Source organism: Gopherus flavomarginatus, chromosome 2 (genome assembly GCF_025201925.1).
Source record: "Gopherus flavomarginatus isolate rGopFla2 chromosome 2, rGopFla2.mat.asm, whole genome shotgun sequence".
Classification (NCBI taxonomy): domain Eukaryota; kingdom Metazoa; phylum Chordata; order Testudines; family Testudinidae; genus Gopherus; species Gopherus flavomarginatus.
The window spans coordinates 248,011,912-248,036,118 of record NC_066618.1 but is presented as its reverse complement, the minus strand read 5'-3'; the positions used below and the strand labels follow the sequence as shown (position 1 = coordinate 248,036,118).

General features: G+C 44.4%; 1 protein-coding gene across 8 annotated transcripts in view; it reads left to right on the top strand.

The window, feature by feature from the left end:
• Window positions 1-24,207, top strand: part of ZNF704 (zinc finger protein 704) — a 165,489-nt gene that overhangs the window by 120,035 nt on the left and 21,247 nt on the right. For all 8 annotated transcript variants that reach the window (XR_007772645.1, XR_007772642.1, XR_007772641.1 and 5 more), the window contains exons 4-8: window positions 2,629-2,861; window positions 5,284-5,384; window positions 6,376-6,637; window positions 11,498-11,602; window positions 23,705-23,802. Coding sequence is in view for 3 of the 8 variants with exons in the window: in XM_050941068.1 (XP_050797025.1) it covers window positions 2,629-2,861; window positions 5,284-5,384; window positions 6,376-6,637; window positions 11,498-11,602; window positions 23,705-23,802 (799 nt within the window). In the remaining 5 variants the exon portion in view is untranslated. The remainder of the gene's footprint in view (window positions 1-2,628; window positions 2,862-5,283; window positions 5,385-6,375; window positions 6,638-11,497; window positions 11,603-23,704; window positions 23,803-24,207) is intronic.

The following is a 24,207-nucleotide window of genomic DNA, read 5'->3' as shown; positions in this document are numbered from 1 at the left end:
ACATACTGCCCTGACAGGGCCTTTCCTCACACAAGCGGTGATCCTTGTTTGAGAAACCTTGACTTAGATAGTCCCCGCAACCCTAGCATCTGAAAAACTTCCAACGATTTAAAAACAGAAAGAGAGCATCAACGCGTGCTCTTTAGTAGCTTCTAATTGGTCAGCTTTCCCAGTTGATAAGTTCTACTGAATTGTTGTTAATATGTACAAGGTCATGGATCACTGAGTTTGATATTCATTCTGATGCAGTTTTGAGTGCTCTATGATATTTCTGCATATACCATTTGAATATTTGCTAAATAGTGGAAAGATTAAATTAAAAGTTTTGATTCAAACGTTTGTAAGAATGGTGGGTGAAATTCTGCTCTATAGCAGAGTTGCTCTGGATTTACCTCTGTGTAAACTAGATCAGAAGATGGCCCTTTTTCCCACAAACCTGTAATATTGGGCCTGATTCTCATTTACGGTTAGCCCCCTTTATACCACTCTGGCAGTGTAAAGGGGCCTTAAAGTGGAAGTAAATTACAATTATACCTATTTTAAGGCTCCTTTACACTGCCAAATGTGTTAGTGTAAATGCAAATCAGGCCCACTGTGCTTGTTTTCTTCTTCTTGTCAACCTCATTCAGTCATTTGCTTTTGTTTATTACTTTTTTCTTGATTAAATCTCCATCTCACCAACGTAAAGGGAAGCTGTAAAGCCAGAGAACACAAAGCGCCGCCATAAATGTGTCGGAAAATTACATTTGAAAGCATGTTTCCTCCTTTGTTTTTCTGAACAAACAGCATTTTTAAATGGTGCTAAGTTCACAAGCTGATACCAGATGTGCTGCTTGGCTTTGTCATGGGACTGAAGTGCAAATCATTCAAAAAATAGAAAAAAGGAGAGAAACACAAGAATGCTGAAGTGCTGTAACCACAAACTGAAACAGTTTTGCATTATGTTCTAATGTTTTATTTTGTGCTTTGTCAACAATGAGCTAATTATTTGTACATTTTCAAAGGGAATTGTGGTGCTCACTAACTTGCCTGCATTTTGCACTCTGATCCCGATCCTGCAAACACTTAAGCACGTAAGTGAGTATAATTATACATGAGCATAATGTTTGCAAGATTGGACCCAGTGTTGTGAGCAGTGGATATTTTTAATAATTGCTCATCCTTTAGGGCCTGATCCAAAACCCATGGAAGACAGTGGAAAGATTTCTATTGACTTCAGTGGGTTTTGGATGAGGCTTTTGTTAATGAGTGAAGGAAATGATTCTTGTGCCTGTACCGCCACTGAGAATGAGAGTTGTGTGTTAAAAAGTGAAAAAGTAAGGAAGAGTTTGTGAGGGACAGGAAATTGCAAGTAGTGTCAGATTTGGAAAAATTCCAGTCTCGCATTTAATACTGAATTTTATTATTTACTTGCTAAGCACCAGCAGAGTGCTTGGCATTGTATTGGGGGGCAGGGGGAAGGTTCCTGCCCCAGGACACATATATCTAAATAAATAAATAAAGATCTGATACATAAACACACTGGCACACCATGAGGTTGATGTTGGAGCACTTTTGTTTGTTTGGTGTTCAGTTCAGTAGGCTGATGAAGAATTTTTACGGATATGGGTTAGTGTTTTGGGGCTGTGTGTGCCTCTTTTCGGGGGAGGGGGTGTCTGGGATTACAAAACAGAGATTTAGGCATACTCAGAAGTTTAAGATTGGGGAATTTATATAGCACATTTAGAGTTTCTATCAGTCAAAGGGAGGGGATTTGATTTTTTAATCTAATTTATTTTAGTGATCAATTTGGGCCCTATTCAGGGAAAACATTCCTATTTATGATTGTAGTGAAGCATATGCTTAAATCGCACTGAAGTCAGTATGTCCTAGGAATACTCAAAATTAAGCATCTGCTTCAATGCTTTCCTGAATCAAGCACTCATCACCGTGCTATCTGGCAGCTCCAGATATAGTTATATTCCAGAATAGTTTTTTGTCTCCCCTCTTCAGCTTTTTCTTTTCTAGAAAGGTGGTGTCAAGGCTGATTGACAAATTGACTTAGAGTGCAAAATGTGGAGGCCCACAAGGATTTTAAAAATTAATACTGGCCACTCCAGGCTTGTATTAAACTCCCAAGGTCACAGCTTCTCTATGACCTTGGATGGGTAGATGCTGCCACCTCCCAAGTGCAAATCCCCCACCCCCTTTTTTAGAACCCAGGAAGGAACACTTGGGAATTTCTTCCTGTGGGGTGCCCTCAAGCCCTTTCACCCCCCCTTCCTGGGAAGAGCTGAGGAAAAAAAAACAAAAGGGAAATTAGCTGTTTCCACTAGTCAATTAAACAGCATATGCACAAACCTTTTAGGGACAAAAAAATCCAATCCTGCCCTCAAGGAGGACTTTATAGCTAACTGGCTGGCTGGGTGTCCATAAAAGGGATCTACCCTCCCCCTCTTCATGTATCATAGGTGGGTTTTTTACTGAAACAAATGTTAGTAAGATCAGTCTGTCCTCTTTGCAAACTGAGTTCTCTGACTTTTGTCTGCCTAAGGTAAACATGGTAACTGAGTACCAGATAAAAGCAAACAGATCTTCTTAGCTTTAACTCATGACATTTGTTAATTCCTGTCATTGCTGTTCTTACAGAATCCCTGAATGGATCTTGGAAAGAAGGAGGATTTGTGCCTTCTAGTACCAGCAGTAGTGGATACTGGAGCTGGAGTGCACCCAGTGATCAGTCCAATCCATCCACCCCATCTCCGCCTCTGTCTGCCGATAGCTTCAAACCCTTTCGAATGCCCTCTCAGCCAGATGATAGTATTGATGAAGCTGAAACCAGTAATCTCCTTTTTGACGAGCCCATCCCTAGGAAGAGAAAGGTTAGCCTCCTGTGCAGCTCCACAACACTACACATCTGGGATCCTGTTCTGCTGTAGGGGGGATGAAACCCACAAAAGACTACACAAACAACTCTGCAGGGAGTTTCAGCTGTTAAACAGATACTCTCCATAGCTCCATGTATGTGCTAGCCCATGCAGCATGTCCCCCCTAACGCCACCCCTCTGGCTAGTGTACATGCTGCCATCAGCATAGCTCCTGCCCAGAGAAGCAGCAAGATGCTTCCTGCAGAGACCCCATTGGGACAGGCTGCAACAGGCAGCCTCTCCCTTTTCCCTTTTTGTCATCACAGGGCCGGATTCGGCCCTGTATTTCTAGTTCGTTGAAAATGCTGTTAGTTATCAGGTGTCCTAATATGGTGAAGCACTCAGAACAAACATGATGGGACGGCGAGGAGACAAACTGAATCTGTATAATGTCATCGGGCCAAATTCATCCCTAGGGGAACTTCACTGAAATCAACCTTACTCCCCCAAGGAAGGATTCGTGTGGCCACTCACAACTAAATAAATTAAACTAAACCAAATGCCTTCATTTGGTATGTAACTTCCCTTCCCCCATCAGTATGCCAGCAAGCAAAGCGCCACTCTTGAAGAAGAAAACAAAGAGATGGCATTAATCCAAGATTTCTTCACTCCTAACACAACAGGATAGATTTTACATAGCAAGATGAAAAAGAGCTCTGTGTGAGAAAGAGGAAAACAAGGTATTTATCCTTTCTTGGTGACTTCTTCTCTGGATCAGACAGAGAGCAATAATTGCCTCATCACTGGCAGAATGAAGTTTTAATGATGGTTTTTAAACCCGATTGGATTCATCTCTTTGCTACAGGAGTTGCTCATTTGCTGTCCCACAATCACTGTTGCCTTTGTTGAGACATCTTTTGTGAGGTTATTGTTCCCCGTTGCTAAATAAAAAAAACAGTATGGAGAACACATTTGCTATGATAAATTAAAAGGGGTTAGTTATTAAAACAAATCCAGAGGTGGCTCGGGGGTTGGAGGCTGGACAGAGAGAGAAAAAGAAATGCTGTGATGTTTTTACTACCCACTTAAAGCTGTGCTTGTCATTGTTCTGATTGTTCAGCAGTGATTAGGCAGGTGGTTTTACAACTGCCATTCTTACTGCTTCATTATTCATATTTTACATACCTGCCACACACATTTTATACTTGATGGTCTGTTTTAGTGTTTTCAGTTTTTGGCCTGTACAACAAACATCAAATTTGTATAAGGAATGAATGATATTACATAGGGTTCACCTATGGCAAATTCACTTTCTCCTATGTTTTCATTCTGTCCCTGACTAGTAATTGTCTGATTGTGACTTTGCTCTTTGGAGAAAAATATTTATGATCTAATTACTAGTTTGTTAGCGCTGTCAATCCACGAAGTGTAAATGTGAAAATAGAGCAATTGATAACTTCACCAATTAGGAGTAACAGAATGCCAAATAAGTTAGTGTCAAATTACCTCTGCTTTGTAGAGTCACGTCTTGGACAATGTCATGTACTCCACTTCCACCCCTCAAGAAAGTTGAATGTTTACATTTTGCCATAAATTCAACCCATTCCCCACCGAATCACTTACTTATGTCTGAATGGAAGGAGTTAAAAGCACTAAAGAATGATCGGGCAGTTGCTTGACTATCTTAATATTCTGAACTCACTAATTTGGAGAAGAGGAGGTGCCTAGAACAGTAAAACAGTTTCTATAGAAATGGACTATTCCATGGCCTGGGAAAGCAATAAATTCTTGAAAATTGGCAGGTTTCATGAGATCCAGTCCCATGCTGACTGTTGCCTTTTTAACACTGCCTTGTGTGTGTAGATGTGGGCGTCTCTATTTATATCTAATATTTTCCAGTGTTTTGATTTATCATTCTATGAAGTTAGTGGGAGGTGGCTCTTTGTTATACTTAACACTATTTGTGGCCTTATTTTCCAAGATGCTGAGCACCCACCATTCCTATGAAAGTCATTGGAAGCTGTGGGTATTAAGCGCCTTTGAAAATCAGGCCACTTACGTTTTACGTGTTCAAGAGCCAGATTCTGCTTTTTCATGCCATATAGCTTGACTGAAGTCAGCATGCTGCAAGATCTTAAATTAGGCATAGAATCTGGCCCTAAGTTTTCTTGCAAAATGATCCAGGAAATGTTGCAGGGGGATCCCAGTTTCTGTTGTAGTTACACCAAGTATAAATCCAGAGTAACTCTGTTGAATTCAGCAGAATTACACCGGTGTACTCTGGATTTACACTGGTGTAACTGACAGCAGAGTATGGCCCGGTTTAGGATGGAGTAACATATAGTGACGGTGTATAACTGTAATTTTTCCTACCTTTCATGTGAACATATGAATAATACCATATTTTTTTAAACCTGCTTTTCTTATAACTTGTCAGAACTCCATGAAGGTAATGTTCAAATGCCTATGGAAAAACTGTGGAAAGGTACTGAGCACAGCTGCAGGGATTCAGAAACACATCCGGACCATTCATCTTGGGTAAGAGGACAATCCTCCTTTGAAGAGATTTGGTACTGACCCATTTTCAGATTCTCCAATGCTCACACAAGCAGGGCCAGATGGAGGTATAGGCACCCTGGACCAGCTTCTAGAGTCAAGTGATTACATCAGAATTTAAGCTGCCGTATAAAAAAACAAACTAACAGTGCCCTTCACCCCAGAAATGTGGCATGAGTGTAACCAACGCAGTGGTTTCAAAAAGGAGTCATTTTACCTACTTCTAAGTCCTAAACTCCTCACTTCCAATGTTTTTGAAAACTCAAGTCTGTACACTAAGAGTAAGTGAGGTAAATTTGGTGCAGTGACACAGTATATTCCATATGCAACAAAGGAATTTAATCATTAAGTTGAAATCTCAACAGAGCCTTTACTACAAATGAATGACTGATGCCTCCACAATCCATTTTGAGGATTTCTAAGGCACCTCTCCTTCTAGAGTCAAAATCCCATTCCAAGGTAGAGGAAGTGGCTTTCTTTACTAGTGGAAATACTACTAATGAAACTGGTGACTGCCCACCTTTGCTATCACTTCTACTAGTACGACGAATACTCTGTATTTTCCATAGCCATACTTCATGTGAGGATCTCGAAGCACTTTACCAACATTAGTTGTTTACCACGAGGCAAGTGTCTCAATTTACTGATGGGTAAACTGAGGCACAGAAGTTAAGTGATGGGTCCATGGTCAAAAAAATGAGTCAGTGTCAGGGTCAAGAATGCCATGCGGAAGACTGACGACTAGTCCCCTGCTCTAAAGAGTACACAAGACTTCTGCCAAGTCCTTCCCTGCAAATGAGTAAAATGTTTATATGATACACACATCATTCTTTATAAAAGTAAGCACAGCTGACGCTTAAATGTTCATATATTTAATTTATTTGCTATGTATCTGGGACTTCAAAAATTAACCTTGAAAATTCACACTGTTGCCTTAGTATAGTAATATGTGTTTTGTCTTTTCTTGAATTAGACGTGTAGGAGAGTCTGACTACAGTGATGGAGAGGAAGATTTTTACTACACAGAGATCAGGCTCAACACAGACTCAGTAGCGGATGGCTTAAGCAGCCTTTCTCCAGTCTCTCCATCTCTAGGATCTCCTCCTCCTTTCCCCACCCAAGATGCAAACCGTCCTGAAACTTCATGTGCCAAAACTGAGACTAAATTGATGACGCCTCTGAGCCGCTCAGCTCCTACCAATCTCTACCTCATACACACGGATCATGCTTACCAGGTAAAGTCAGTGACATTGAACTAACCTATTTACTAGAATTCAGTGATCACACACCTGCTTGAGTTTAACAACCAAAGCACCTTTACATAAACTAGATAATGTTTTTTTGTATGAGAGAGACACTGGGAGAGACTAACACTGCCTGGCCCATATTGGATTTTTCTGCATGACAAGTCCTAGTGGCTGCCAAAACATTTCTGATTGGTCTGTTGTGAGGTGGGCAGCATTGCATACAAGTGGTTGAGCAAGAACAATAAAAAGAAGGCTATAATATCCACCGCTATTACTGGTGATTCTTTACAAATGGCAGAAAAACCCAAAGAGATTCCAGATTCTATTAAAGAACTTTCCAGCTTAATTCAAACAGCATGTAAAACTGTGCTAAAAATGAGTTATTGAAAACTCTTGCTTTTAACATGCTTTAATCTCCTGAACACCATATAATTTCTAAGAAAAATATAGGCTTTGAAGTATTGGGGTCCATGGCCTGCTTATGGACATAAAAAATGAATTCTTATCACATCTAATAAATTTAATAATTTTTTCATATATTGTATGTGTCTTTTGCACAAACTAAAAACCTTTGTTATGCATCTGCAAGCACCAAAGCAATATAATATATTCAGCTGGATCTGATATCTAGTCTTTAGTGAGATCACCTCCAGCTGTATGTTAACTGTAAGTAGGGCCCTACAAAATTCATGGTCCATTCTGGTCAATTTCACAGTCACGGGATTTTAAAAATAATAAAAGTCATGATTCCAAGTATTTAAATCTGAAGTTTCACAGTATTGTAATTTTAAGAGTCCTGACCCATAAAGGAGTTGTAGGGGGGAGGGGTTGCAAGGTTATTGTAGGGTGGTTGCGGCATTGCTATCCTTATTTCTGCGCTGCTGCTGGTGGTGGCGCTGCCTTCAGAGCTGGGCAGCTGGAGAGTGGTGGCTGCTGGCCAGGAGCCTAATTCTGAAGGCAGCGCTGCTGCCAGCAGCAGCGCAGAAATAAGGGTGGCGTGGTATGGTATTGCCACCCATACTTTTGCGCTGCTGCTAGCAGGGCACTGCCTTCAGAGCTGGGTGCCCGGCTAACAGCCGCCCAGATTTGAAGGCACACAGAAGTAAGGGTGGCAATACTGTGACCCGACCCCCCCGCAACTCCCTTTTGGGTCAAGACCCCTAATTTGAGAAATGCTGGTCTCCCCTTTGAAATCGGTATAGTATCAGGTAAAAGCACACAAAAGGCCAGAATTCATGGGGGGAGTCCAGATTTCACAGTCCATGATGCGTTTTTCATGGCCGTGAATTTGGTAGGGCCCTAGCTATAAGATAATTGGAGGTAGGCTTGGTCAGTGCTTTGGGTTTTCCTTGGAGGTCTCTCATTAAAGTATTTTGGGAAATAGCAGTGATGACACCCTTTATCTGAGTGAATATTGAACCAATGCTCCAGCATGGTGGTAGTGGATACACCATCTTCCCGTCAAACAAGCTGTTACTCACTTGATGCTGCTAATCTTGCCAATTGTCTTTGGGTTTCAAACATTCCTGTTTTAAGGAAAATTATTGCAGAGATTGTGATAAAGCAATTCTGGTATCATTGCAAGTGACTAGATTTCCTTGATGACTTTCAGTCAGGCTTTCAGCATGGATATGTCACAGACACACTCTGACCTCATTGGCTGATGGCCTCCTATCGCTGGATAAGATTATGTGTCAGTGTTGATTCTCTTAGATCTGGCAGCAGATTCTGATGGCAGCTATTCGCATACAGGCCTTTGTTCCCTTAGATGTTATTGTTCACAGTCTTGCTCCTTTCCCCTTTGAGAAATCCCTGAGGTTGGCTTTAGACAATGCTTATGTGTCCTGAGAACTATCTTGTGCAGAAGTCTGCAAAATTCTAGTTTGTCATCTCTCCTGCTGAACATGACTGTGAGTCTAGTGAGGGAGACACTCAGATATGGTAAGTGGCTGCAAACATACATGATATTTTAAAATTTTCTGTACTGGCACTAGAAAAAGTTCAGCAAAGGGCAACTAAAATGATTAGGGGTTTGGAGAGGGTCCTATATGAGGAAAGATTAAAGAGGCTAGGACTCTTCAGCTTGGAAAAGAGGAGACTAAGGGGGGATATGATAGAGGTATATAAAATCATGAATGATGTGGAGAAAGTGGGTAAGGAAAAGTTATTTACTTATTCCCATAATACAAGAACTAGGGGTCACCAAATGAAATTAATAGGCAGCAGGTTTAAAACAAATAAAAGGAAGTTCTTCTTCATGCAGCGCACAGTCAACTTGTGGATCTCCTTACCTGAGGAGGTTGTGAAGGCTGGGACTATAACAGTGTTTAAAAGAGAACTGGATAAATTCATGGTGATTAAGTCCATAAATGGCTATTAGCCAGGATGGGTAAGGAATGGTGTCCCTAGCCTCTGTTTGTCAGAGGATGGAGATCATTGCCTGTTAGGTTCACTCCCTCTGGGGCGCCTGGCATTGGCCACTGTCGGTAGACAGATACTGGGCTAGATGGACCTTTGGTCTGACCCGGTACGGCCGTTCTTGGCTGCAGGGCTGCCCGGAGGATTCAGGGGGCATAGGGCAAAGCAATTTCAGGGGCCACTTCTATTAAAAAAAAGTTGCAATACTATAGAATGCTATATTCTTGTGGGGGCCCCTGTGGGGCTGCAGGCCTGGGGCAAATTACCCCACTTGCCTCCCCCTGAGTGGCCCTGATTGGCTGGTGGAAAGACTGGAAGGAAAGCTCACTTTTAAATGGTCTAAATGTAAAACAAGAACCTTGTGATGAAAAAAGGTTGATTCACAAAAGGCATAGGAAGCCAGTCCTAAAGGCAGCTACTTATTCACCCTGATAAGCAGAGAGGAACAAATTGTGAAATACTGTATAAAATAAGAAAGGAGTGAAGATGATGTTGAAGGAAACCCCAATTCAGCAGAGCACACCTTTTAGCCAGGTTCCAACAGCCCATAGAGGAGGAGGCAGCTCAACAGAAAGATGCTCATCATAAATGTGATGAGCACATTATAAAACCTAGGTGGAAGGAAAATAAGTGAGCTGAGAGGAAAATAGTGTTGTTTTTCAAAATCTTGATTTAGCTTTATTTTTTTCCAATAACTGTCCTTATGTGGTGGGAATGATTTCAGTCCACTGTTTTAAACAGGGAAAGCTGTTTTTCAGCATGTTTATCTTATAATTGCAGAATAGCTACCTCATATTGTTGATCATTAAACATTTTGGTAGCTGAAATTTCTCTCCTTTCACTCTTTAGTAGTTTCAATCAGACAGTAACATTAGTTTAAAGTACTATATTTGGGTTTGCTCATTACTAGGCTTTTAATCGTTCTAGTTAAAGTTTTTGTAAGAATTGACCAGATGCTGGTTTTTAGAACTTTATATATATAGTGGGGAAGGGGGAACATACTTGCACATCTGGTAGTTGTGTTGAGGAATTAGACAGTTTTGGGAGGAAATTCTTGAAATTCATTTTATGACAGAATTCCAGCTTCCTAGAGATCCCCAGACATGCTTATTGAATGCTCCAGTTGTAAACAGAATGGCAAAGTAATTTCCTTTTTCTTTTTTTTGTTTTGTTAGTAGCAAGACTTTGTATTGCATATAAAAGTGTGACTTCTCCTGCTATGCAATTGTGGTATAGTAAAATATGGATTATCTTTGTAATTACTCTTGGGGGACTTCTGTGCCAAAAAATTAAAAATTATGTGCAGGATATTTTAAAATTCTGCATGTTTTATTTGTCAAAATAACACAATATAATCATGCCAGTTTCAATTATGTTAATAATTTATTTCAAAATACCTGTCAACAATACAGACAACAAAAAAAGATTCAGGAAATGTTTTTTTGACAAATAAATTCCTTACTAGGCATATTAATACAGAACTTTGAGTAATAATTCATTTAAACTACAGTACAGAAACATATTTCCTGCACCCCTCAGAAACAATGCAAAGGCTTTGAGGAGTCAGAGGTAATGGAGGAGCTGAGAGAGAAGGAAGTAATTGCTAGGAAGGAGCTGGGAGTGATTGGGTGTGGGTGGAGAAGTATGGAACATGGGGTTTTTTTTGTGGGGGGGTTCTGAGGGAGGTGGGAGGGATTGTAAGGGACTTGGGGAACTTCCCCCATGCAGGCTCTGTCTGAGCCCTAGCCTCTCCCAGGCACATCTGCCCGTCCTCATGTGTCCCTGCATCTCCACTCAGCCATCCCCTGTCCCCATGAGGTCCGGCACCCCCGACTCCCATTCAGCCCCACTCCAGTCTGTCCCCCCCCAGCTCTTCTGGTTTATGTGCCCCCCCCTCCCAGTAGCCCTGTGTGTCCCCACTCTCTCTGTCTGTCCCTCCAGGCAGGGCACTGTGAGGAATGCAGCCTCTGCTCTCTTTCTATTTGATGAGCAGTACACAGGCTGCCTCTGTTCTGGCACAACAGCAGCCCCTGGTGGGTGAAAGGTGTAACTACAGAGCCTCTTTGTCAGAATGTATTTTCTGTGGAGAAAAAAAAATCTGCAGGGCACATGTATTCCCCCTGGAGTATTGTAATGGAAAAGTTTTCACACCAAGTACATACAGGAGAAAAGTGCCAAAAATTGGACAAGTATTTAGAAATTTGGTTACAATTTTTTGTTTACTCGGTGGAGCAAGCCAGAATCTTTTGCCTGTTTCTTTGAATATTAATCTGGTCTTGAATAAATGATGTACAATTAAGTATGTTAACATTTTATTGTAACTTTGCTTTACTTAAAAGTTTCAACTGAAAAAAAATAGCAAAAGATTTTGGTGCAATGCTTTGGAAGAGGAGCACTTATTTTTATTGGAACATTTTCTTTTTAAAACAGGCCACTCCTCCAGTGAACATTCCAGGGTCAACAAAGTTCACTCCCAATGGCCGTAGCTTTAGCGTCTCTTGGCAGTCACCTCCAGTTACCTTCACGGGCATTCCGGTAAGTGGAAGATGAACAAAGAAGGTACCTTACCAATGGAAAGTTTTAAAACTTACCAGTAATGCTCTTATTGAAATGAAATGTGACCGAGATACTGAGAAAGATACATTCCCACAAGTCCTGATTCTCCTCTTAGGCCATGTCTACATCTAAAATTTTGCAGCGCTGGTTGTTACAGCTGTATTAGTACAGCTGTATAGGGCCAGCGCTGCAGAGTGGCCACACTTACAGCAACCAGCGCTGCAAGTGGTGTTAGATGTGGCCACACTGCAGCGCTGTTGGGCGGCTTCAAGCGGGGTTCGGGGAACGCGAGAGCAAACCGCGGGGAATCAGGTCTCCTTCCCCGGTTTGCTCCAGTGTTCCCCGAACCCCCGAACAAGCAGGTCTCCTTCCCTGCGGTTTGCTGGGTGGTTCGGGGAACGCGAGAGCAAACCCAGGAAAGGAGACCAGCTTCGCCGCGGTTTGCTCTCGCGTTCCCCGAACAAGCAGGTCTCCTTCCCTGCGGTTTGCAGGGTGGTTCCGGGAAACGCGAGAGCAAACCGCGGCGAAGCTGGTCTCCTTTCCCGGTTTGCTCTCGCGTTCCCGGAACCACCCAGCAAACCTCAGGGAAGGAGACCTGCTTGCTCGGGGTTCGGGGAACGCGAGAGCAAACCGCGGCGAAGCTGGTCTCCTTTCCCGGTTTGCTCTCGCGTTCCCGGAACCACCCAGCAAACCTCAGGGAAGGAGACCTGCTTGCTCGGGGTTCGGGGAACGCGAGAGCAAACCGGGGAAGGAGACCAGCTTGATTACCAGAGGCTTCCTCAGGTATGCTGGGATACCTGCTTATTCCACGGAGGTCAAGAAAAGCGCTGGTAAGTGTCTATATTTGATTACCAGCGCTGGATCACCAGCGCTGGATCCTCTACACCCGAGACAAAACGGGAGTACGGCCAGCGCTGCAAACAGGGAGTTGCAGCGCTGGTGGTGCCCTGCAGATGTGTACACCTCCTAAGTTGCAGCGCTGTAACTCCCTCACCAGCGCTGCAACTTTCTGATGTAGACAAGCCCTTAAACTAGCGGTTCTCAGACTATATAGGTCGGGACCCCAAACAGGGCTGGCTCTAACATTTTTGTTGCTCAAGTCCCCCGAGTGTCGCGCCGCCCAAGTCTCTGCCCCTCCCATGAGATGCCCAAGTCCCCGCCCCCCCTGAGCATTGCATCGTGCTGCCCAAGTCCCTGCCCCCCCGAGCGTCGTGCTGCCCAAGTCCCCGCCCCCCCTGAGCGCCATGCAGCTGAAGCCCGCCCCAGCCGAGCGCCGTGCTGCCCAAGTCCCAGTCCCCCCAGCACGGTGCCACGCCTCCCAAGCCCCGCCTCCCCCCAGCACCACCTGGCCGAACCAAAAAAAAACAAAAGCAAACCCTGAGTGCCACCCTGTCCCGAGGTGCCGCCCCAAGCACGTGCGTGGTAGGCTGGTGTCTGGAGCCGGCCCTGACCCCAAAGCCCAAGCCCCATCGCCCGGGGCCAAAGACAAGGGCTTCAGCCCTGGGTGGAGAGGCTCAGGTTACAGGCCATGCCTGGGCCTGAAGCCTTTGGCTTTGGCCCCCTTGCCCAGGACAGTAGGCTTTGGCTTCAGCCCTCCCACCTGGGACTGTGGGACTCTGTCGGGCTCAGGCTTTGGTTCCCCCTCCTGGGATCAAGTAGTAACTTTTGGGGTCAGAAGGGGATCGTGGTACAATGAAGTTTGAAAACCCCAGTGTTATACTACATTGACTTACATTCAGTTACTCCCAATTTACAATATGTAAATAATTGGAGAATCAGGTCTGTAGTATATTTTTAAAACTATCTGATTACAAAAGAATGAACTGGGTAGCGCAGAGTCTGTAAAATCTTCTACATTTCCCACTGCATGTGTCCATTGTTTATATTTCTAAAGGATTAATTATAAAACTAGAGGAAATGATCATTTTCCTAGGCAGCTTATTAGAAAGGTACTTACGTTTAAAGAATCTAGCAGAGATGCTAATGTCCAATAGATACTCCTGGGGGAATTATGCACCACTGCGCGTGAACAGAATTCATGTCCCCCGCAGATTTCTTTGCTTCCCTATAGAAAAATGACTTTCTGACAGGGAAGCTGCAAGAGCAAGAGCAATCACACACCACTCCTAGCACTGCAGGTACAACGTTTCGGCACCCAGAGCAGCTCACAGAGAAGTAAATCACTGTGGGGCTGGGGACACCCCAGCCAGTAGTTCCTACCCTGCGCCAGGATCAGCTGCTTGTCCTGGCTGGGCTGCTGGCAGGAAAGGATGGGACTTCCTCTTCCCCTGCAAGGAGTGACTGGGGCTGTGTCAGATCCACCCCCAGAAACCTCCCTTGCTTCCTGCCCCCATCACTCCTCAGCTGTGGGGAGGAGGTGTCACTCTATGGGGAGCTGCTTCCTTATCCCCCCAAGCCCTGTGCATCTGGACCTCCCATACCCAGACACCCCTGCCAAGCCTTACCCGGTACATTCAGATCCCCCCTAGCCTGCCCTACCCGAACCCCACCCCACTGAAGCTCAACCCCAGCTCTGACCCCCTGTCTCCAGACTCCCGTGCCTGTACCCAGACCCAGACCCCCTCATCAAACTCCACTCCTCCAGCACACACACCCTGCTGAGACACCCACAACCTGGAAGCCCCTGCAGAATCCCATTTAGGGTGACCAGATGACAAAGATGAAATATTGGAATGTGGGGATGCGCAGCGGAGCAAAAAAGAAAAAAAAAAAAAAAAGAAAGAGCCGCCGGAGTGCCTCTCCCCCTAATCCCATTGCCCCTGTACCTAGAACCCCCTCAAAGAGCCTCTGTGCATCCCAGATCACCCCATTGAGCTGCTGGCACCCATATTGTCTCACACAGAATCCTCTCACCCCACACCCGGATCCCCCCACACTGAGCCCCTCCACACTTGGATCCTGTCTGGTTGAGCCTGCCTGCCCTACTCCTGGCACAGAACCCCAGGGTGTTTCTGGGACAGGCCCGGGCCTTGTGCTGTGTCAGGTGCAGTGCAGCCTCACTGCTGAGTCAGTGTCCTGGGGGCAGGGGTAGGTCTAACTTTTTTGCTGCCCAAAGCATAGCAGGCAGGCTGCCTTTGGCAGCTTGCCTGCGGGAGGTCCGCCAGTCCCGTGGCTTTGGCATACCCATTGCCGAATTGCCGCCGAATCCGTGGGACTGGCGGACCTCCCGCATGCAAGCTACTGAAGGCTGCCTGACTGCCGCCCTTGCAGGGACCGGCAGGATGCACCCCCCTCCCAGCTTGTCGCTCCAGGCTCGCGCTTGGAGCACTGGTGCCTGGAGCCACCGCTGCCTGGGGGTGGAGGACTGCAGGATCTTCCACCTTTGTGCAGCCAATGGCCTGTGCTCCCCACTGCCATGTTGGAGGCTCTGCATTTATTTATTGACAAAACTTGTAGAAGTTTGCAGAATTTTAAATTCTTGGGCATATAATTTTTAGGGACAGAATGTCCTCAGGAGTAAATAGAACACTGCAACTCCTGTACAACTGAAAGAAAAGAATTGGCCTAACAAAACTGAATTATGCATTTTAAGTTCTGATTCTAGCCTCAGATACATGCATGCAACTTCTGTTGATTTCACAAAGGAACATTTTGCTTTTATATTGAAAACATGCACTTAGTATGTCCTGAAATTATTTGTTAATGGTGGAGTATTAGAATTCAAGACCAACTTTGACAAGTCCTTGTGAAAGTAAATGGAAATTTTGCCTGAGTAAGGACTGTTGAATCAGACCTTTTGCTTAATTATAGAGAAACTTTCCACAATCCCATCCAAATAAAATAAGAGTTGAGAGAGGTAAACTGGATAATACTAGGTGACGGGTACATAATTCAATGTGAATACAAAATTTAAATTCACATCATTAATTTTAAGATGCAGAAAATCTATTAGTGAATAAATATATTCTCATTTTAATTCTTATTAAAAAATGTTAAGCAGGATTCTGATCGGCTGGCAATCATTTTTATGTTGGATATCAAAACATTTCATTTCAAATTAAACTGAAAATTTTCACGGTTTAATTATCACATAATGCACACTAGTCATCCAGAGAGCCACAGAGGTTTTGGGTTTTTTTTCTTGGCAATGTATAATAGACACGGTGATAACAGATGCAGCCTCTCTGTCCTCGCTTCACCAAGTGAATCACAAAAGCCTCTTACTCTCAACATTTGGTAAGTCTTGGAGATTTTCTGCAAAAGCGTGGTCTCCTGCAGGGCTGATAAAAATGAAAGTGGTTGAATCAATTACACTGCACTCTGCCAATGAATATTTATTAAGTTCCATCAAGGAACAACTAACAGTGAAAGCCATCATGCTGGCAGCCATTTGAACAAGAGTGCCTCGACAGAGCATGCCATGTGTAAAGTACCCTCGGAATTCAATTGCACAACAATACAGTTGATAGAGTAATTATTAAACTAGCTCCTTTTGTGGAGTAGCAGAAATTGGCGCCAGTAGTATTGGGAATCCAAGAATGCAATTAGTGGCATTGTAAATCAGACACTAAAAGGGAAAGGATTAGACATGTAGGCATTTAGTTGACTTCAAGCAATAACATTGATCTTGCAGCTATAGAGGGAGAGTGTTCCCAGCGGAATTTAAGAAACAACAAATAATTTTCTGGGAAATAATAAGATGCTAGTGATTTACAGTATAACTTAAAACAATCTTATGTGAAGATCTAGAGTAACAGGGTTGATAGCACAATTATAGGTCATTTTTATCCCCCTTTCTCCTGACAATTTTACAAATGCCGCTCAGTCCTAAAAATAAATAAATAAACCACACATCACCACCACTACATGGACACATATTTCTCTGTTTTATAATTCTTAATAGGAATTAAACATATGATTAGGTAAAATGGACACTAATATTTTAAAGATGTATGTGGAGGCTGTTTTCTTCCTCTTTTTTCATCTGAGAGAGACAAAAAGGGCACTCCAAGCAGTGTGAAAAATAGCCCATCGTTCTTTGTCTTATTATTAATAATTACTAGCGTTTAGCAGATAGTGCAGTTCACATCCTCAGAGGACTTTGCACACATTGCTGCGGCCAGGCCCTAACTAATGAATACTAGAGTTTTCAGCCCAGCTCCTCAAAGCACCTGTCTGGCGCTTTAGGCTCCTAAGTCCACCATTTAGGCACCACTGACATTCTCAAAGCTGCTGCTGAGGTGACCACGGGTCAGCATATGCAAAGTTGACTGAACTCTAATGCTGTCCTATAGTTAGTGTGTATCTCTGACCCTACCTCATGCTGAAGCTCCAGAGATGGGCTTCTCAAATTAGTCATGGGGATCCCGGTCTCACAGGTCCTGTAGACAAGCTCTGAGCACACCAAGACCTGATGCCTGTCAGATCCTGCTGGAGACAGCCCGGCAATAGGTGATGGGGCAGAACAGTGCCCACACAGGAGATGCACTGGACCATGGGGAAATGTAGGATGAACATGAAGGGGTATCGCATGTGAAAGAGAGGAAGATGGTTTCAGTTGCTAAGACATGGGTTGCTTAAGTATCTGAGCTGGTTTAGGTGCCTAGCTCCAGGACAGGATGTGTGGCTGAGGAACACTCCTACGTCGGCCTCGTCAGCAAGGGACGCCACCAGGTCAACCACTTCAGTGCCTAAGATGCTCTCTTCAGCATTTCATGCCTGGCTAGCTTAGGCAGCTCTGTGGCTTCTGAGTCATTTCTAGGTGTGACAGGAACCCTGGGGTGCAGCCTGGGATCATGGGACTGCTGTGCCCCCTTAACTCTCCAGCTTCGGCCAGGGCCGCCCAGAGGATTCCGGGGGTCTGGGGCCATCGGCGGCAGGCGGCTCTGGTGGACCTCCCGCAGGCGTGCCTGCGGAGGGTCCGCTGGTCCCGCGGCTCCGGTGGAGCATCCGCAGGCACGCCTGTGGGAGGTCCACCGGAGCCGCGGGACCGGCGGACCCTCCGCAGCCATGCCTGCGGGAGGTCCACCGGAGCCGTGGGAGTGGCAAGTGGCAGGGGGCCCCCCGCGCGGTGAAATGTCTAGAGCCGGCCCTGTTTGGCGGCGGGGGGCCCTTCCATTCAGGGACCCACCGCCCAAGTGCCCCGAAGACCCGCAGTGGGGGCCCCCCACCGGCGAATTACCGCCGAAGCAGGACCCGCCGCTGAAGTGCAACCCGCTCTTCAGCGGTAATTCGGTGGCGGGGGGCCCCCGCCGCGGGTCTTCGGGGCACTTGGGCGGCGGGTCCCTGAACAGAAGGGCCCCCCGCCGCCAAATTACCGCCGAAGACCGGGTTGCACTTCGGCGGTAATGCAATGGCAGGGGGTCCTTCCGCCCCGGAGCGGAAGGACTCCCCCGCCAGCGAAGACTGGGAGCGGAAGAAGCTCCGGGGCCCAGCCCCGCAAGAGTTTTCTGGGGCCCCCAAGAGAGTGAAGGACCCCGCTCCAGGGGCCCCGAAAAACTTGTGGGGGCCCCTGCGGAACCCGGGGCAAATTGCCCCTCTTGCGCCCCCCTCTGGGCGGCCCTGGCTTCGTCTGTCTCTCACAATGCTTTGCTAGTGACAAGCAGCAAACCACTCCAGCTGCTGTTATCACTCAGCACAACAGCATGTGGAGCCCCATACCCACCCAGATTGCATGAATGCTCCCAGAGCCACTCATGAATCACACCGAGAAAGGCACTAGCCAAATCCCACCCAGCTCCCACCACTGTACCTCAGGAATATACTGAGCAGTGCGAATTTATTAATTGGTTCACCACTTAATCAATGGAAAGTGGATATACACCAGTCTTTGTAAACTTGAGCAAACACCCTTACCAAGCACTTCAGGCAAACTCACTGGTAAAGATAAATGTATTGACTACAAAAGATAGATTTTAAGTGATAGCAAACAGATCAAAGCAGATTACCTTAATAAACAAAACTGCAAACTGAGCTTAAATACACGAGATAGGTAAGATATGAACTAGCAAATTCTCACCCTGAGTGATAAACAGGCTGGCAGATTCTTAAGGTACAAGTTGCCTTGGCTTTCCCAGGTTTTCATACATAGGCTAAAAAACCCTTTAGCCTGGGACCATCACTTCCCCCAGTTTAGTCCTTGCCTCAGATGTTTCCAGGTGTGTTGTTGTAGAGTGAGGTCCCATCATGATGTCATTGTTCCCTTTTTATATCATCTTCCCTCTTGCTGGAAAGCTCTTTTGCTGTGAGCTGGGTCAAAGAGTTCCCATTGTGTAATTGTACCTCTGAGAGGTTTCTGGGGTAATCCTTGTGGTTGTGTGCATTTCCTCAATAAGCCTTTAACATTGTTTGGCCTTTTTACTATTGTGAGGTTGAAAATAGCCACAAGCAGCCTTTCAGGACAACGTGCTTCGGTAACACATACATAGCCAAACTTTATAACTTCACATACGATGATAGCACATACAATCCAATGAGATACTACTGTCCAGCAGATCAAGACTTTTAGAATGCTACCTCACAAGGCATACTTTGTACAAAACGTATCCTAACTACATGACAGTGGTGAATATTGGGGTGCCAGGATGTCACAGGGACATCGAACAGAGAACTGATTAATGTGAGTGATGAGTCCCTCCTGTGTCAGTTCTACATACTCTGTGGCCTTAATCCCTGAGCGGAATCTATACATTGGCACGAGAAAAATTAACTGCTACGTATGATTCTCCATGTGGAACAGAAATAAATAAGTCTCACACCAATGGCGCACCTGTTCCCATACTCAAAAGAGGCATATGCATAATAAAGAGAGGCATGGTATGGGCATGTGTAAGGAGATCAACTGTCATGCAGATAATCCAGTGGGCAGGGATGACATTGGAGTTTGCAGATTGGTACCAGAGGGCCTAATTTGATGGCCATGCAGCAGCAGGAGTTTTATTAACGCAGGATTGGGTTCCCCATACACTCAAGTGTGCTGTCAAGCTGTTTAAAGTAGCTCATGAGTGTGAGTGCAAGCCTCAGGGAAGACTGTTACAAACCAGGGCACAAATCCCTAAATGGCTGTGTTCTACAATTAGTAGGGCTGTCAAGCAATTAAAAAAAATTGATTAATCGTGCTGTTAAACAATAATAGAATAGAAGTGGGCAGCATTATCTCCTGCAAATGTAAACAAACTTGTTTGTCTGAGCGATTGGCTGAACAAGAAGTTGGACTGAGTGGACTTGTAGGCTCTACGGTTTTACCTTGTTTTATTTTTTAATGCAGTTATTTTTTGTACATAATTCTACATTTGTAAGTTGCACTTTCACAACAAAGAGATTGTACAACAGTACTTGTATGAAGTGAATTGAAAAATACTACTACTTTTATCATTTTTACAGTGCAAATATTTGTAATAAAAATAATATAAAATGAACACTGTGCACTTTGTATTATATGTTGTAATTGAAATCAATATATTTGAAAATGTAGAAAAATCCAAAACTATTTTATAAATTTAAATTGATAGTCTATTGTTTAACAGTACGATTAAAACTGCAATTAATCGTGATCAGGTTTTTTTGAGTTAACCGCATGGTTAATGGCAATTAATCAAAAGCCCTAATAATTAGATTTCACCAACCAAGGAACAAGTGTGAATTCCTAAAGCATGATAACAGCCTTACCATTGAGTCACAGACAGTTCCTTGGGCACTCCTGTCTATCTTGTCACCTAACCAAGCCTGCCTTACACCAAAGCCTTGCACCAAAAAGCACAACAATATTCAGGTTACTCCCAGTCCCAAAGGACAAGTCACCCTAGGTCAGTTGTACCTCAGATCTCAAACCAAAGATCGTGCTCACAGCCAACCCTATAATATTAACTAAGAAAAATAAATGAGTTACTTACAAGGTTAAAGCCGGTAAACACACACACATGAGATAGTCTTAGTTTCCAAAAGGTAATAGTAGCTGCTATAATATACAAGTTTAGGGTTTCTTTAGGGCTAAGCCAAGCATCTTGGGAGTCCCTGGCTAGTATATTGCCCTTTGAATTCCAAGCAGCATAGTGACCACAATTCTTCCTTGACAGGGATTTTATGCCGTTCCCCCAGCATTCTAGCTGTGATAGGATGAGGGCTTGTGCACACACCTCTTCATCGGTGTGGGGGAAGCAATTAACAAAGTTTGTGGCCACCGATGTTCCACAATGGTTTGTCTGGTGTCTAAAGGCCTTTTTTGTTGGGGAGAAGATGACAACTCTTGTGATAAATGAGCATTTCACACTTGGTAATGCTTCTCTACTGACTGTGGGGTTTCACAGTTTTAGCAAACACTTTTATAGTTACAGAGCAAACACTTAAACTTTACCCTATAACATGAGATACAGATATTGTAAGTGAGATTAATACTTGCAGCATCCAACAAGCATTTCATAAAATCTAAATACATTATTATAATGCTAATATCTATTTTAACAATACTAACACACTGGTGAGCCAGACTGGTTTCCAGCTACACGTTAGGAAGTGTTCAGTGAGACCCGGGGCGTTGGCAGAAGCTGGCCACCTAGTCTGCCAGCACACATGTCCATCTCTGCTGTATGCCAAGAAGATAAATCATGGCAGCCATTAAAAGACTCAGAAGGGTGGAACCAGAGAAGATCCGTGAGGATGGGATTTCAGAGTTAGATTCAGCTCCTGATTCTATTGGGAATTGTACTTAGAGGTCTTCACTCTGATTTTCCCCTGCTCCGAATACTCATGGGAGGGGGGCATCCCCCACAGGAGAGGAACCAGTTCCGATGCCTCCCTACTTACAGCTGCTAGCGTTGAGGGCATTTTGGGGAAGTGGCTGGAACAAACAGTGCTCTGGTAATCCCCAACTAGAGGATCATAGACAGCTGGTGGTGTTTAGCGCCACTGCCAAACTGCATCAAGGCTGAGACAGAGAAGCAAGGAGCTATAATCATCTCCCTGACAGCTGCATCATTGCTGCACCCAGCATAAGCTGGGCACAGCAGAATATCTGGCCTTCAGTGTATGCTACAATTCAATAGAAGCATACTAGAACATTTCAGCATGGTGCCAACAATCTCCCAAACCACTGCACAAAAATAGACTACAGACTTCAGATGAGGGCTTGTCCACACAAGTTAGAGAGTGTTTGGTTATAGAAACAATCTCCTCTGATCCATTTATAACACCACACTTGAGGGAAGCAGTTGTTCAGCAAGATTCATCACCCTCCCTTCCCCACCCCCATTCATCCATTTGTCAACTGAGATTGTGTATCTACACCTTCCAGCCTGCTTGTGAGTGTGTGTCAGATCATTCTGGTAAAGTCTGAGCCACTACCCTTGGTAGCTTAGCAGGACATGCAAACAGACCATCACCAGCAGGACATGGGCAATGCACTCTGGGATGTCCTGTCGCACAGCAATCTAGGAGGAAGATGGACTAAGGTAGGTGTTCAAGCACAGTTAAGGGATCCCATCCACATGGCAGAACAACAGTTTAACAAATGGGTTACAGAATGGCAGCCATGTGCCAGCTTAGGACTCCAGAAAGGACAAACATGGTTAGGAGGCAGTTTCCAATCAAGTATTTACCATACTGCATGTGGTCACATGCCATGTTGAGAATCAGCCACACCACCAACTGGTTAGAGCCATTCCCGAGTTACACCAGTGTAACTGAGATCAGAATCTTGCCAGAAGTAATTAGATTAAATGATTAGTCGCTATATTACTGTCAACCAGAGTTTTCCTTCACTAGACTGTTCTCTACTGTTCCTGCAGTTAGATAAAAGCTTTCTGCTCAACAAATAAGAGGCAATGTAGAAGCTGTGTCAATTATATGCCAGTAGCATTACAAAAATTCTCTACGTGTTTATAGCAATGGCATTGCTAGAAAGCAGTTAGCCAGGCTAAAACAAAGAATATGAAGTTTCCTTGTCCTAATTTTTCAGAATGGGTGGTATGGGAGTTTAAAAAGGCAGTGGTGAAAAATGGTAATTTACAAAGGACTGTTACTTGCACGATCTTTAACAATTTGTTGGAATCTAAATTCAAGGGCACAGCAATCTCCATATTTAGAAACATCTTAAGGAAAACGCATTTCTCTGTGTACACCAAAATGAGCATTTAGAGCTATCACAGACATTTAACAACTCCTCCATCTTGTAGATGGTTTTTGTGTTGATCTCTTCCACACAGGAGCAGGATCACCTCCTGAGAAATCAGAGTTCACAGGAAAGGTTTAGGGCCACCAACATTGATATTGAGTTGATTTGAGCTGCCCACGGCCAGGCCCATGTAGTAAATTTACTCAAAAGTGGGCAAAAGCCATCTACCACCCTCCTCTGCCAGGGGCACAGAGCCACCCAAATAGGGGAAAAGACTCTGAAGGAGGTTTCAAGGGCATGGCAAATATGATGATTCAGTACATCTCCTTGACAGCCTCTGCCAGCAGGGATCCTAGGGAGCCATAAACTAGAACGAACATCCCCGGTAGAGCCGTCAGGGGAGAGTTCTGGTTATACTACAGTGTCCCTCCAGAGGGAATCTCCCTTTTATGTAGCTGCCAGGGATGCAGGTGTGTAAACCACACCCTACAGTAATAAGTGAAACCCCTTGATTGCACTGTGGGTTATTCGTTTTTAATCTTAGCCAGGCTACATCCTCACCCCTAAGTTAATCTCACTTTTTCCTGATCAAATGACAAGTCATTAACTATTCATCATGACCATTCACTAGCTCAGAGTGAGAACTGTTTAGAGTTCCAACAAGAAAAACTCAATCATCCATTTTATTTATTTCCCAAAATACACAATCATGTTGTTCTGTGTTCTAGTTTGTTCTATTCATGGAGCTGGAGGGTCACAGGAAGAGGGGAGGAAGTTCATCACATGCAGATAAAGCTATGAGGACACTTTTCAGAACAGATCCCCTAACTTTTGAAGGGTCAGATGTCACATACTCACCTTACTTGACTACTTTTCTCACCACACGTCAGGAACTGGGATTTCCTAGGAAAAATCCAGTGGTGGACATGCCAGCTGTGGTGCCAAATAATATGTTTATATTGTATGTACATACATGTGTACTTTATTAACTGCATTTTTCTGTGTTTTGCCAGGTCTCACCAACTCATAATCGTCCTGCAGGGACTGGAGAGCTGAAACAACAGATCCACACAGTTCTCTCATCACCGCCCAGAGTGTCATTTGGCTTAAGGTATGAGACCATTAACTCCTCATGACAGAGCAGTAGGTTCAATATTTGGAGAGAGCCTGTAGGCAGCAGGAGTACAGAAGAGTCAAATGCCCAGAATCAGAACTGGCACTGCCTGTCTGTGTGGTGCATTTCCTTTCAATAGAACACAACAGCAATAGACACACATTTCTCTCTCTCTCTCTCTCTCTCTCTCTCATTAGTACAGAAAGTAAAGGTTTTGGAGGAACTGAATTACTGAGAGTTTCAAAAGACATGCTATTAGGCAATACCCCAGATGAATCTGAGCCATGAAGTTCCAAGTCAGACCTGAATTTCACTAAAATTCAAGGTGTTTGGATCCAGTATTCTAGTTTGGAACGTCTCTAAACTTCACTACACTGCCTTGCATATTCCCTTGGATCCCGG